The following is a 15,615-nucleotide window of genomic DNA, read 5'->3' as shown; positions in this document are numbered from 1 at the left end:
ATTAACATGTATTCTGTATGTTATGTGTATTATATACTATATGCTTAGAATAAAGTAAGCTTGAAAACAAATTTATGTTACCAAGAAAATCGTTTTTAGAAATACATTTAGTCATTTCTACAAAATCATTAAGAAATACACATATAGTATTGTATTGATAAAAATCTGCATGTAAGTGGATCCATGCAATTCAAGCCCCTGTTATTCAGGGGTCAACTGTTCAATAAAGCTGATTTTTTGTGTTGTTTTTATCTTTGTTTTAAAGAGCAAAGGTATTAGCATCAAGGGTAAGGGAAGTAATTAAGTGTCAACATATGTTGAATTATCTAATAAAGTATCAGAGTTGAAATTTGATGGAATATAGATTAACCTTCCATGTTATTTATTTTTTTTATTCTTTTTACCTGCGATTTTAAAATGACAGTACACACTTATGATGTTTATAATACTAGCTCCATTCCAATGAACATAATTTAGAGATTGACATATGTGGTATCAAGACCTTGGCATGGTGGGAGATACATCTTCAATCATGTGGACTTGTTTCTTTCCAGGACATATTTTGCTATAAAGTTCCCTCTTAGAACCACTTTTGCTGCATCTCAAAGGTTTTGAATGAGTGTGTTTTTATTTTTCATTTGTTTCTATGTACTTTTTTATTTTTCTTTTATTTTCTGATTGACCTATCTATTTTTTAGAAACATACTATTTAACCTCCATGTATTTGTGGTCTTTCCAGATTTTTTTCTTGTGGTTAACTTCTAATTTCATAGCATTGTGGTCAGAAAAGATGCATGGTATGACTTCTGTCTTTTTCAGTTTGTTGAGACTTGCTGTGTGGCTCAATATGTGTTCTGTTCTGGAGAGTATAACATGTGCAGTTGGAAAGAATGTGTATGCTGCTGTTTTAGGATGAATATATCTGTTAAATCCAGCTGGTCCAGTGTATCATTCAAAGCCATTGTTTCCTTGTTGATTTTCTGTTTAGATGATCTGTTCATTGATATATGTGGAGTGTTAAAGTCCCCAATTACTGTGTTATTATCAATTAGTTCCTTTATGTTTATTATTATTTTATGTATTTGAGTACCCCCTATTGGGTACATAAATATATATTCTGAGGATTTTATTTATTTATTTGTTAGAGAGAGAGAGAGCACAAGCATGGGGAACAGCAGGCAGAGGGAGAAGCAAGCTCCCTGCTGAGCAAGGAGCCCGATGTACAACTTGATCCCAGCATCCTGGGATCATTACCTGAGCCAAAGGCAGACACTTAACTGACTGATCCAGGCATCCCTGGGTGCATAAATATTTACCATTGTTACATCTTCTTGTTGGATTATCACCTTTATTACTCTATAGTGTCCTTCTTTGTCTCTTGTTACAGTCTTTGTTTTATTTTTTCATTTATTTATTTTTAAAAGATTTTAGTTATTTATTTGAGAGAGAGAGAGCATGAGAAGGGGGAGGGTCAAAGGGAGAAGCAGAGTCCCTGCTGAGCAGGGAGCCCAATGTGGGACATGATTCCGGGATTCCAGGATCATGACCTGAGCTGAAGGCAGTCGCTTAACTAACTGAGCCACCCAGCGCCCAGTAGTCTTTGTTTTATAGTCTATTTTGTCTGATTAAGTATCGTTACTCTGGCTTTCTTTTGACATCCATTTGCATGATAGATGTTTGTTTTTCCATTTCCCTCACTTTCAGTCTGCAGCCGTCTTTAGGTCTAAAATGAGTCTCTTGTAGACAGCATATAGATGGATCTTGTTTTTTATCCATTCTGTCACTCTCTGTCTTTTGATTGGAGCATTTAGTCTGTTTATATTCAGAGTAATTATTGATAAATATGTATTCATTGCCATTTTATTATTTGTTTTATGGTTGTTTCTGAAGATTTTTTCCGAATATTTCCTGTCCTCCATGGTTTGTGATATATTCAGATTTCTTTCTCTTTATTCTTTGCAAATTTATGAATTTGTGAACTGTGGTTACCATTAGGTTTGTTTTTTATTTTTCTCTCCTTTTTTACTCAGGGAGTCTCCTTTCATATTTCTTTTAGGGATGCTTTACTGGTCACGAACTCCTTTAGTTTTTGTTTGTTTGGGAAAATCTTTATCTCTTCTTCCATTCCGAATGATAGCCTTGCCGGATAGAGTATTCTTGGTTGTAGGGTTTTCCCATTTAGCACTTTGAGTATATTATGCCTCTCCTTTCTGACTTGGGAGGTTCCTGCTGAAAAATCTGCTGATAGCTTTATGGGGTTTCCTTTGTATGTAACTGTCATTTGTCTTGCTGCTTTTAATATTTTTTCTTTATTAGTGTTATTTTGCCATTTTAATTACAATATATCCTTTTTTTTAAGATTTTATTTATTTATTTGACAGACCGAGATCACAAGTAGGCAGAGAAGCAGGCAGAGAGGAGGAATCAGGCAGAGAGGAGGAAGCAGGATCCCCGCCGAGCAGAGAGCCCGATGCAGGGCTCAATCCCAGAACCTTGGGATCATGACCCGAGCCGAAGGCAGAGGCCTCAACCCACTTGGCCACCCAGGCGCCCCTTAATTACAATATATCTTGGTGTGGATCTGCTTTTGTTGATTTTGTTGGGGGATCTCTGTGCTTCCTAGATCTGGATATCTGTTTCCTTCCCCAGAGTAGGGCAGTTTTTAGTTGTTATTTCTCAAATAAATTCTCTGCCCCCCTTTCTCACTTTCTTCCTCTGGGACTCCTATAATACAAATCTTTTTTTTCTTAACAGAGAGAGAGACAGTGAGAGAGGAACACAAGCAAGGGGAGTGGGAGAAGGAGTAATAGGCTTCCCGCTGAGCTGGGAGCCTGATGCAGGACTCGATCCCAGACCCTGGGATCATGACCTGAGCCAAAGGCAGACACTTAACAACTGAGCCACCCAGGCGCCCTATAATACAAATCTTTTTGTATCTGATGGAATCACTGAGTTCCCTAAGTCTGGACTTGTTTTGCATAATTTTTTTCTCTCCTTTGTTCAACCTTATTACTTTCCATTACTCTGTCTTCTAGGTCTGTTCATTCCATCAGATATTTAATTTATTGACCCCTTTAACTCTGCTGTTATTCCTTATCTCTGTGTTAATGGTCCCACTGATGTCCTCTGCTCTTTTCTCAAGTCCAGTGAGTATCCTTATAATCATTGCTTTAAATTCTTTGTCAGGCATGTTATTTATATCTGCTTTGTTTAGATCTCCAGCTCTAGCCTTGTCATGTTCTTTCATTTGGGATACATATCTCTGTCTTCTCATTTTGTCTAAGTCTCTGTGCCTGTTTCTGTGCATTAGGAAAGTTAGCTACATTTCCTATCTTGAGGATAAGGGCCTTATAAAAAGGTCTAGTATTGTTCTGCTCTGTGTATCATCCCTTCTTCCCCTAGAAGGCTGGTGTTTCTAGGAATATCTTCAATGTGTGCTATGTGTGCTCTGCTGTTTTGTCCTGGTTGCTTTATCCTTCAGGCCAGTTGCCTGCAGAGGCTCTCTTTGCCTGTTGTGGGCAGTATTTGGTCCCTGGCTTGAATGAGGTGAGTTTTAACTAGATATGCTCTGGTTTGCTTGTGAGATGAGACCTGTTGCCACCACCACTGGGACTGGGGCCCTACAGAACTCCCAGTTCAGGAGACACATTGTGGGCAAGGGCGTAGGCCAGTCTTCTGGGGTGAGGGTCCCTGGGGTTGGAACTCACGCAAGCGAGACTGGGAAGGGTGGTTCTTCCAGAGCACGGAGGTGGGAAGGTGGAGGAATGGGGGGATAGAGCTTGGTGTAAGCAAGTTAGGTAGTGAGTGTCAATGCTGCACTGGTTTCCACAGGTGGGCCTGTGCTTATGCTGAGGAATGGGGGAGGGAGATCACTCTGGCCAGTTTCTTTGTTCCTGGAGAAGTCTCTCGGTAAATGCTGCCTCTCTGGGACGCAGGTGCTCTTCAGATCGCTGCTTCCATGCTGTATGTCCACACACAATTTCCCCTGCCTTCTCTTAAAGAGCAGCCCTAATGTCCTCTAAGCTCTCCCAGAGCCAAGCATGCTGACATTTAAAACTCCAGGCTTTAAGCCCCACTGGTTGCAAGGACTCATGGAATTCAGGCCTTTTTGCTTTCCAAACCAATTGCTACGGGGGTTTGTTTTCCCCTGTGCATCCCTCTGTCTCTCAACCTTCTCTGCAACCATGGTTCTCTCTCCACTGCAGCAGCCATGATCCATTTCTCTCCTAAACCATGTCTCCACATTTCCTACCTTCTTCTGTGTGGCCTCTTCTCTATGTTTAGTTGTGGAATTTGTTATGCCAGACTTCAGATTGATTTCTGGGGTATTTAGGGTGATTTGATAGTTTTCTAGCTGTATTCATGGGATGCAGTGAGCCTATGTTTCTCCTATTCTACCACCATCTACCCCTCACTCTCGATGATCTATTTTGTTTTCTTATCATAAAATCTTTAAATGAGTTTTGAAATCTTAGCAAAGAAATTTAAAAGAGGATTTCTTTGGTGTCAAAAATTTAGAAGGATTTTGTCTTGTTTTGTTTTTTAAAGATTTTATTTATTTATGAGAAAGAGAGTGCACACAAGCAGGGGGAGTGGCAGGCAGAGGGAGAGGGAGAAGCAGGCTCCCGCTGAGTGGAGAGCCCAACATGGGACTCGATCCTAGGACCCTGGGATCATGACCTGAGCCCAAGGCAGATGCATAACCAACTGAGCCACCCAAGTGCCCCAGGATTTTGAAAGAATATAGAGAATAGTAAAATTCCTCTTTGTAAATTTTGATATAATTTTTTATTGAGGTAAAATTCATACAACAAAAAAATTAATCATGTTAAAGTGAATAATTCAGTGACATTTTGTGCATTCACAATGTTGTGCAACCACCATCTCTATTTAGCTCTAAAACATTTTTCCTCCCCAAAAGGAAATTTCTTACCTACTAAGCAATTCCTTCCTATTTTCCCCTCCCCTCAAGCCCTGCTAACAACCAGTCGGTATTCTGTCTCTGTGGACTTGCCTGTTTTGAATATTTCATAGAAATTGTGTCATGCAATATATGATCTTGTATGTCTACTTTCACTTAACATAATGTTTTCAAGTTCATTCAGATTGTAGCATTTATTAGTAGTACTTCATTCCTTTTTATGGGCAAATAATATTTCATTATATGTATATTTCATTGTACATATGTATATTTATTTATCCATTTTTCCACTGAAGGACATTTGGGTTGTTTCCACTTGCTCACTATTATGAATAATATTTGCTGTGAACAATAGTATAAAATATATGAGTCCCTGCTTTCAATGCTTTTGAGTAATTCCATGTTTAGTGCTTTTTAAAAAAAAGTTTAATTCCAGTGTGGTTAACATACAGTGTTATATTAGTTTCAGATATATGATATAGTGGTTCAACAACTTTCTACATTACTTAGTGCTCATCATGATAAGTGTACTCTTAATCCCCTTCACCTATTTCCCCAAACCCCCTACCAAGCTTCCGTCTGGTAATCCTCAGTTTATCTTCTTTAATTAAGAGTCTGTTTTTTGTCTGTCTCTTTTTCTATGTTCTTTTGTTTTGTTTCTTCAGTTCCACATATGAGTGAAATCATACGGTATTTGTCTTTTTCTGACTGACTTATTTCATTCAGCCATGTTTTAGCTTTTTGATGGAAAAGCCATCATATGATGATTGCCTCTTTATCTGTTTAAGGAACTACCAAACTGATTTCCACAGTTGCCATACCACTCTACATTCTTGGCAATGTATGAGGGTTCCAGTTTTTCTATATCCTCATCAGCGCTTGTTATTTTCTGTTTTTTATATTATAGCCATTTTAGTGGTTAAAGAGTGGTATTTCATTGTAGTTTTCACTTGCATTTCTCTGATGACTAATAATGAGCATCTTTTCTTGTACTTGGCCATTTGTGTATCTACTTTGGAGAAATATCTGCTCAAGTCTTTTGCCAATGTAAAATTTTTTGTCTTTTCATTGAGATGTAAGAATTCTTTATATAGTCTAGATTCTAGACCCTTATCCAATTGCTGATTTTGAAATTTTTTCTCCTGTTCTCTTTTCTATAGATTATATTGTAACTTTTTTAAAATTTTAGCTTTCTTAATAATGTCCTTGACACACAAAAGTTTTTAATTTTGATGAAGTCAAATTTATTTTTTCCTTTATTGTTCCTGCTTTTTAGGTTGATACTAATTATTTTTTAAAAATAGGCTGTTTCACAGAAATAAGTCTTTTATGACCTTTTTTTTCTTTCTTAGAAAATTGGCTGTTGGAAAAACAGTACTGACTAGAAGTTGATGTTGACTTTTTTCTGTTTGAATTTTTAGATATGGGTCATAATTCTGGGGTGAAATTAAATTTTTTTGGCACATTAAATTTGTCTAGAAAGAGGTATTGAAGTATACTTGTTTTTGTTAGAACTATTTTGGGGAATAGAATAAGCATAGTTCTTCATACTTCTTAAAGAATTTTTTTTTTTTTCTGTGTCAGTGTTTGCTGGTATTTGTTACCACAAGATTACTTCATCTGAATTCAATTTGAGTATATTCTTTCAATTCCATTCCCATGAAGTGGCATGATAAAAAGGGCAAATATCTATCTATGGCTTAGCAGTGGTAGGATATATGGACAGATGAACAAATGAAAACCACGTGACAAATAGAAAAGTAAGGGATTTCATCTTGGGATGGGAGAGTAGGCATATGTAGCTCAGGGCTCTTACCTGAGAAATACTCTAACTTCTTTATGCCCTATGAGGAGCATGAAGGGACTTGATATCATTTATATATGCTTTAAAGCATCAGTTTCTTTACCTTAGGTTATGAAAAATCATACAATGCCACTCCAGTTAACTAATTTCTAATGTAAGCATAAGGGAAATTTTAGCATTTTTTACTGAGTGTAGGACTGGCTCTGCTATTCATACATGTCATTTAACCCCTCTATTTTAGACTCCACATCTGAAAAATGAAGAGGCTGGATTAGTTGACCTTCAAGGATCCTTTCTTATTTTAAAACTCCATGACATTATAAATGACTGAACTTTACTAGAAGAGTATCACATTTTGCTCATTTTTTCTGATCCTATATATTGTAAAACTGTTTAAATTAAGCCTGTATACTTCTGGTTTTGGCTCTGACATAAATTATACCTAGAAGTTCAGGTACATTCCCAAGACCTTTCTAGTTAAGGCAACCTTTAAGTGTCATGCATAGCTATTTAATATTTCACTTATCCAGTGGATTTTCCGTTGAGGAAATTAGCAACTTTTTTATTTCTGATGAGGAAATAAGCCTTGGAAAATTGTATTGGTTTTTTCTCTTGGCATTTCTATTGGTACTATTGTCAAAGTGTACTTTATGTTGGTACCCATCTTGAAGGCGATAACATGATACATTTTCCTTTTTTCCCTTTGAAGGTTCTTTGGTAGTAAACTACCCTTTTGATGATGATGAACAAGGGCTTGCCACATATAGTAAATCACCAGATGATGCTGTGTTTCAACAAATAGCACTTTCTTATTCCAAGGTAAGTTTGTGTTTAAACAAAAATACTCGCAGATTCATTAATTTAAAAAAATGGGTTGAAACAAAGTCTGGTAAGACTCTGGTCAAGTGCTTTCTTTTTGGTTAAGCTTTCCATGATTCCTTTCAGTCAGTCTTAACTGTTTTTTCTACTGTTTTCTACCTCACTTTGATTATACTACGTATTTCTCCATTAGCCTTTAATCTCAAGTAATGTCTTTTTGTCTACAATTTTTAGCATAGCACCTGAATCATAATAAACTAAACATGGTAATATAAATTAGCATGCTGGTTTATTTCATTTGGCTAGTATTTAAGTTATAAACCTACTTGTAGTCTAAGGTAGAGGTTGACAAGCTCCAGCTCTAGGGCCAAATCCAGCCCATTAACTGCTTTTGTAAATAAAATATTAACACTGCAACTCTATGGTCTCAGTCACAGCCTTCTGTCATTTCACATTGCCCTTGCCTTCATTGTGAGATTGTTGGGAGTTTCTAACAAGAGAATATATCTATTATTACACTTTAAAAAATAGTTGCCTTCTGTTTGGGCACACCAGGAGTAGAGGGATGTTCATGGTATAAGAGAATATTATACCCTCTGAATAATCAAAATAAAAATTAAGTGATCATATTTTGCTCATATCCCCATCAAATTTGGTGCCTGATATTATAGTTCTTTTTATCCTCATTGTGACTTTGAGTTCCTTAGCCTCTTTTTTTTTTTTTTAAAAGATTTTATTTATTTATTAGAGAGAGAAAGAACATGAGCACACTTGAGCAGGGGGGGAGAGACGGAGAGGGAGAAGTAGACTCCCTGCTGAGCAGGGAGCCTGACAAGGGCTCCATCCCAGGGCCCTAGGACCATGACTTGATCCAAAGGCAGACACTTAATCGACTGAGCCACCCAGGCGCCCTTTTTGGTTTTGTTTTCTTTGACCTTTAATTCTTTTGATTTTACTTTCTATCCCACTACTTACGGACATCCCTTTCAGTGATACTCTCATTCACACCTTGGGATACCCTTTTGACCTACCTGCCTTGCCAGTGTCCAATCCACAGTAATTACCACTATATCCCAGAAAAGTCGCACAGTCATGGAAGTTGACCACACTGTATCTATGCTCTCTAACCTCAGCAGAGCCCTCAGTTCTCCTTGGCAGTATTTCATGTTTTGCTCCTTGACTCTTTGGCTCATTTCCCACTTGGATGATTCTAAACTTTTGTCCTCTATCTGAACCTCCTAATCCCAGCTTTACTCCCCTTATTCTTAGTAGATCACTTTGCCTTGACTAAGTATACCTTTGAATAATCTGATGTGAGTTCATTCAGATAATGTCTTCTCTGTTATTACCAGTTTATGACTTTCCCATATTTTCCTCCATTTCTTGATCCCACCACATCCTGCTTTTTCTGAAATCTTATGACTCCATTTCTTCTGTTGTAAATGGGAAAGGTGATAATTAAAAACCTCACTCTTTACTCACAGCCTCCTTTCTCTTAGTCATGATCTGTCATGATCTATCAGTCCCCCTTGTGCCCTGCCATATAGCTTCATGGTGAGGAAAAGCAAACCAAGACAATCTGCAAAGACAGAAGAGGGGGACTAATGAAGGGTAGGCCTGAAGGTGATGGAATGATCACCAAACATAAAGTACACCCAAAGTCTGAAACCTAAATAAAGAAGCAACTGGGCAGATGAGAGTACTGGAATATTGGGAAGAGATTTCAAAGTATATACAACTTACAAGATCTGGTGCAATTTAAAGGGACAGACATAATTTAAAAAGATAGATGGATTTAAAGGGACTTTCAAACTCTTAACTTCTGGGGCAGAAAAAAAGGCAAAAAGAAATGAAGAAATGCCCTTTGGTGTAATTGGACAGTGAAGAGGAAAAAAAGAAAGAATGGGAGGTGTAGGATTGTACAAGACAGAAGAAAACCATAAAATCAGGAGACTCACAGCTGTACCCTTAACATCAAGGCAGATAAAACAAAAACAAGCTAAAGTACCTTGACTGCTAGACTGACAAAAAAGGGCACCCTTAACTAAGAATTTTATGTATAACAGCCCAGTATTATAAAAATGAGCACAAGATTAGTAAAATCCATGGAGAACTATTTGAGAAAATTAGGAAATGAAATTTTGTACCTATTGTCTAAGGAAACCTGAACTATCACCAAAAAATGATCAAGAAGCAGAAAAAATCTGTAAGTCAAACACTCCAAACAGATTAAATATACCCAAACACACATTGAGTATATGAAAAACCATGTAGGCTCAGCTATATAAAAAATGAAAACAGAAATAGAAAAAAAAAAGATAGGAAGAGAACAAGACAAAATCATCTCTAAAACAAAAAGAACTTATAAGAGCTAAAGACCTCATACTTACTACACAACTATACAATTTCAAACTTACTACACAACTACAGTAATTAAGATACTGCCATACTGACATAACTAAAGATCAGTGAATTAAAACTGAGTACAGAAATAATCTCTTATTTGTATGTTCAGTTGATTTTTTGACAAGGGCACCAAGACAATTCAGTGGGGAAAGAATAATCTTTCCAATAAATGGTGATATGAAAACTGAATAAGCACATGCAAAATAATGAATTTGGGTCCCTTCCTCACATCATATTCCAAAATTATCTCAAAATGGATCATAGTCCTAAATGTAAGAGCTAAGCCTATAAAACTTTTAGAAAAAATACAGGAATAAATCTTTGTGACATTGGGTTAGACACTGGTTTCCTAGAGCACAAGTGACCCAAAAAATTATACATTGGATATCATCAAATATTAAAACATTTTTTTTGCTACCGAGGTTACCGTATTAGTTTCCGATAGTTGCTGCAGCAAAGTTTCACCAGCTGGTTGCCCTAAAACAGCAGACACTTATTTTCTCACTGTTCTAGAGTCTAGAAGTCCAAATGAAGATGCTGGCAAGGGTAAGCTCTTTCTGAAGCCTGTAGGGGAATCCTTCCTTGTCTCTTCCTAGCTTCCAGTGTTTTGCTGGCAATCTTTGGCATTCATTGGCTTCTAGATTGAGTACTCCAGTCCTCTGTCTTCACGTGGCATTCTCCCTATGTCTATAACCAAATTTTCCCTTTTTATAAAGATATCAGACATGTGGGATTAGGGCTCACTCTAATTACCTCATTTCAATGTGATTACCTCTGCAATCAAACACATATTCTGAAGTCTTTGGGAGTTAGGACTTCAATATATCTTCTTGGGGAGATAGAATTCAAAACACATAACAGAGTATCAAGGAAATACAAAGACAACCCACAAAACAGGAGAAAATTATATGTCTGATAAGAATCTTGTATCTAGGGTTGCCTGGGTGGCTCAGTGGGTTAAAGCCTCTGCCTTCGGCTCAGGTCGTGATCCCAGGGTCCTAGGATCAAGTCCCGCATCTGGCTCTCTGCTCAGCAGGGAGCCTGCTTCCCTTCCTCTCTCTCTGCCTGCCTCTTTGCCTACCTGTGATCTCTGTCTGTCAAATAAATAAATAAATAATCTTTAAGAATCTTATATCTAGAATATAGGAAGAACTCCTATAACTAGATAATAAAAAGGCAACCTAATTGAAAAATGAGTAAAGGATTTGAATCCACATTTCTTCAAAGAAGATACACAAATTAACCAAGAAGTATACAAAAAGAGACTTAATATCATTAGCCATGAGGGATATGCGAATTAAAACCACAATGAGATAGCCATTTTGTACCCACTAGGATTAGCTATGATTTAAAAAAATGGAAAATGATAAAGATGTAGAGAAACTGGAACACTTCTATATTGCTGGTGGGACTCTAAAATGGTGCAACTGCTTTAGAAAACAGTATTACCGCTCCTAAGAATATTAAGTATAGAACTACCATATTATCTGACAATTCCACTCTTAGATAGATGCCCAAGATAAATGAAAACACATGCCACACAAAAGCTTATACAGTTGACCCTTGAATATCAACAGGGATTTTAACTGCCTGGGCCCACTTGTATATGGATTTTTCCTGCAATACAATACAGTACTGCAAATATATTCTCTTGTGATTTTCTCAATAACATTTTCTTTTCTCTAGTTTACTTTGTTGTAAGAGTACAGTATATAATATACTAAATATATGTTAATTCACTGTTTTGTTATTGGTAATGTAACAGTAGACTATTAATGGTTAGGTTTTAGGGGAATCAGAAGTTATACCTGGATTTTTGACTGTGGGGGCACTGGCACCACTAATCCCTGTGTTGTTCAAGGGTCAACTATACATGAATGTCATAGCAGCATTATCCATAGTAGCTAAAATGAAAACAATCCAAATGGCCATCAAATGATAAATGGATAAACAAAATATGGTCTATTCATGCAGCGAGTATTATCCAGCCATAAAGAGGGATAGAGTGCAACAAATTACAACTTGAGTAACTCCGGAAAACATTATACTAAGTGGAAGAAGGTAGTCACAGGAGACCACGTATTGTATGATTCCATTTATATGAAATGTCCAGAATAGGCAAGTCCATAGAGGTAGAAAATAGATTGGTGGTTGCCTAGGGCTTGGGAGGCAAGGAAGGCCACAGAGGAGGTTGAAGAAAAATGAGGAGTGCTAATGGGTGTGGATTTCTTATGGGGTGATAAAAAAGTCCTAAAATTACCATGGTGTGATTATCACACAACTCAGTAAAGGTACTTCAAAAACCATTGAGATGAACACTTCAAATGGGTGAGTTATGTTATATGTGAATTATATCTCAGTAAAGCAGATTTTAAGAACCTTAAGAAGACTGAGGGGTGGGGCATCCATTCCCATCCATCCCAGTTTATGTATAGGCCAAAAGGAATCTAAAAGTTACATATCAAAATACTAAATGATCTTTGGCTTATAATTTTTCTTCTTTTTGTGCTCTTGAATTTTCTAATCTTTTTATAATAACATATTTTAAGTATAATGAAATTCAATTAATTCAATTAAGTGAGAGTGAAGAAACAGCTTTCTGCTGTACAACGTGACAGATACCAACTGACAAACTTTCAAGGAGGCATTAGTGGAAAAAGTAGTGAGTTCTGAATAAAAATTATTTTATTTTAGTTAATTATTTAAGTTATTAACTAATTAATTAGTTAATAGTTAATTATTTAAATAAATAAATTATTTTATTTTACTATTATACCAGTGTTAATTTCCTTGTTTTGATCATTGTAGTTTGGTTACATAAGATGCTAACATTAGGGAAAGCTGGATTGAAAGTATATAAAACTCTCTGTACTATTTTTGCAACTTCTCTGCAAGTCTAAAATTAGTTCAGGAGAGAGCAAAAGAAAAAAAGAAAACTGAGTAGTCTTTTGTCTCTGCTTCCTTATTGCTCTCTCCTCTCAGTTTCTTGTCATCTGTCTTCTGCCTCCATTGTTTTACTTGGAAGTCTCCCCTCAAAGTTTACCAGAAATCTGTTGGGTTTTTTTGTTTTACTTTCTTGACCTCTGAAGTCTGACACTATTGTCTTCTCCCCTTGATCTCTGCCCCATTGTGTATTAGAAAGCTCTGCCATTTTTTCTCTTTTGTTGGCTGGACATTGTCTCTTTCACTTTTTTTTTCCCCTCCATCTTCCATCCTCAGCCATTTTTACCATCTTAGCAGTTGCATCCAATTGCATCACCACTATGTGGATGTCTTTTTAAAAAACTGTTTCACGGAATGGGAGTTATTTTAAACAGATGAAAAGATAGAGGCAAACAAGAAGAAAATAAACCTAGAGAGCTCCCATCATTTAAAATCTTGGTATATGAGTTCTAGACTGTGTGTGGACTGAGACTAGACATCTCACCCTCAGTCTTTTAAGTTGTCAAGCCATTAGCTTGAAAATTTTAATTTGGTTTTTAAAAAATGGTCAGAGGAGAGAGAATTAAAGGAGATGGCAAATGCGCATGGTAAAACCAAGGGCCATCACTTTCTGGGGGCTCATGATCTCACTCTTGGATTATTTCAGTAGTACTCTGATGGGTCTCCCTGACTTTGGTTTCTTTTTCACATTATTTTTATAAACTTACTAGAGCCATGGATATTTCACATATCACCCTTTCCTTGGAGATTTTTAGTGGCTCTTTTTTACTCTGAGAATAAAGTCAAAATAAAGGAATAGCTACTTCCTAGAACTACGGTGTCTGGAGTGAGGTTTATAGTAGATGATCCAATAAGATGTAGGAAGAATATATTAAAAATTCTATTTATATTTTTAAGTTTATCCCTTAAATATTTTTATTTTTATCCAGGTTATATTATATGTATTATATTAGTATAATAGTACACATACATAATTTATAACTGAATGCATAGATAGACATAGGAGGTACATGCACATCTTCAGTGAAAAAACCAGAAAGCAAAAGAGCACTACCCAGCGATGGGGTAAAGCAGTGGGGGAAAGCAGTGGGATCATAAGCTTGTAATTGGTATGTTAAGTTTATGAAAGGGAATTGTTCATATGTGTGTGTGTGTGTGTGTGTGTGTGTGTGTATTTATTTATTTACTTATGTTAAATCCAGGGGAGTTGTTTATGTACACATACATACATACACCGCGCGCGCTTGCACACACACACACACACACATTTTTTTAAGTAAGCTATATGCTTAACATGGGACTTGAACTCATGAACCCGAGCTCAGGAGTCGCATGCGCTGCTGACTGAACCACCGAGGCACCCCGTTTATGTATTTCAAAGTTAAATGGTTAATTCTCAGTAGTGGGAAAATAGGAAATTGTTACTTATCTTTTCATGCTTTCTATACATTTTTTTTTCTATTTCCACAAGAAAGAAATGAAGTTTTTATTATCTTTCAAAGCTTGATTTCTTCAGGAAACCTCTACTGCAGCTCTGGCCAGTAATCTTTTTCTTCTCTAGATGCCAGCAGCACTTACTTGTATCTTCATGGCAGTTTTCCTCTTCCTCAGGCAAGCTATTGCGCATGTGCTATGCTAGACGCCGCTAGGTGCTGGGGACACAAAGGCACGCACTGTTTCAGGGAGTAGTGTCTTGTTTTTAGGAAAGAAAAAGACGCAGCCTGTTGTAATGGTACAGAGTGCAGTCGAAGCACAGGGGGGCCATCTGGAAGTGAGAGAATTATCTTGAGGACTTTCAAGCTTCTTGAAAACATGAGATGAAAACAGGAATATGAAGGCTTTTTTGTGGAATATTTTTGGAGAGGGATTGAGTTGGGTTTTATATTACTTGTAACTGCAAGTCATAACGTCTACTTTTTTTTACAGAGCATGTGTAATTTTGATTTTTAAAAATAGGTAATAAGTTCATATAGTAAGCAATCAAAATGGCATAAGAAATTAGACATTAAAAAATCTCAGTGCTTCCCATGGCTCCACTCACCCCCATTCCCACCTCCACATACACCCTGTTGGTAACTACATTTATTATATTGCCTTATCCTTCCTGTGATGCAAACAAATATAAGTAAAGATTCTTAATTTTTTTTTTCAGGAAAATTCCCAGATGTTTCAAGGTAGACCTTGCAAGAATATGTACCCTAATGAATATTTTCCTCATGGAATAACAAATGGAGCTAGTTGGTATAATGTCCCAGGTAAACGTTCTTTAATATCAAGGCCATATAACTTGATGGATTTCCTGTCCCCCTGAATGGTGCTGCTTCTTACTGATCTTTTAATTTCGAGAAAATATCATTCTTTTAAAAATACTGTTTAAATAATTTAAAACATTCAAATAACCTTTTCAACTATTTTTTAATTTGGTATAATTGGAGTTTTGAGTAAAGAGATTGTACTAAAACTTTATGAAAGTGTTATATTTTACCTCTGGCTGTTATTAAAAAAATCCTTAGGTGTGCTAATAAGAAGTGGGTAAGCTATACTTGAATTCTTCTTCAACATGAAAATGCAGGTGTCTTACCTATACCATAAGCATCAAGGTGCTCGCAAATGAGCATATCACTGTTTTTCAACCAATGTTGAGAAAAGATGGATTTGGCTTTTTTACTAAGAATGTTGTTTACTTTTTGGGATCTGACCTAGTACTACTACTTCAGAGTTA

At 36.5% G+C, this 15,615-nt stretch overlaps 1 protein-coding gene across 1 annotated transcript in view; it reads left to right on the top strand.

Moving 5' to 3' along the window:
• Window positions 1–15,615, top strand: part of CPD (carboxypeptidase D) — a 78,466-nt gene that overhangs the window by 38,408 nt on the left and 24,443 nt on the right. Inside the window, exons 8-9 of the mRNA XM_044248225.1 lie at window positions 7,435–7,544; window positions 15,046–15,148. Of these exons, the coding sequence (XP_044104160.1) occupies window positions 7,435–7,544; window positions 15,046–15,148 (213 nt within the window). The remainder of the gene's footprint in view (window positions 1–7,434; window positions 7,545–15,045; window positions 15,149–15,615) is intronic.

Source organism: Neovison vison, chromosome 5, assembly GCF_020171115.1.
Source record: "Neovison vison isolate M4711 chromosome 5, ASM_NN_V1, whole genome shotgun sequence".
In the NCBI taxonomy this organism is placed as follows: domain Eukaryota; kingdom Metazoa; phylum Chordata; class Mammalia; order Carnivora; family Mustelidae; genus Neogale; species Neogale vison.
The sequence above is the reverse complement of the archived record's forward strand: the minus strand, read 5'-3'. Positions and strand labels throughout refer to the sequence as shown.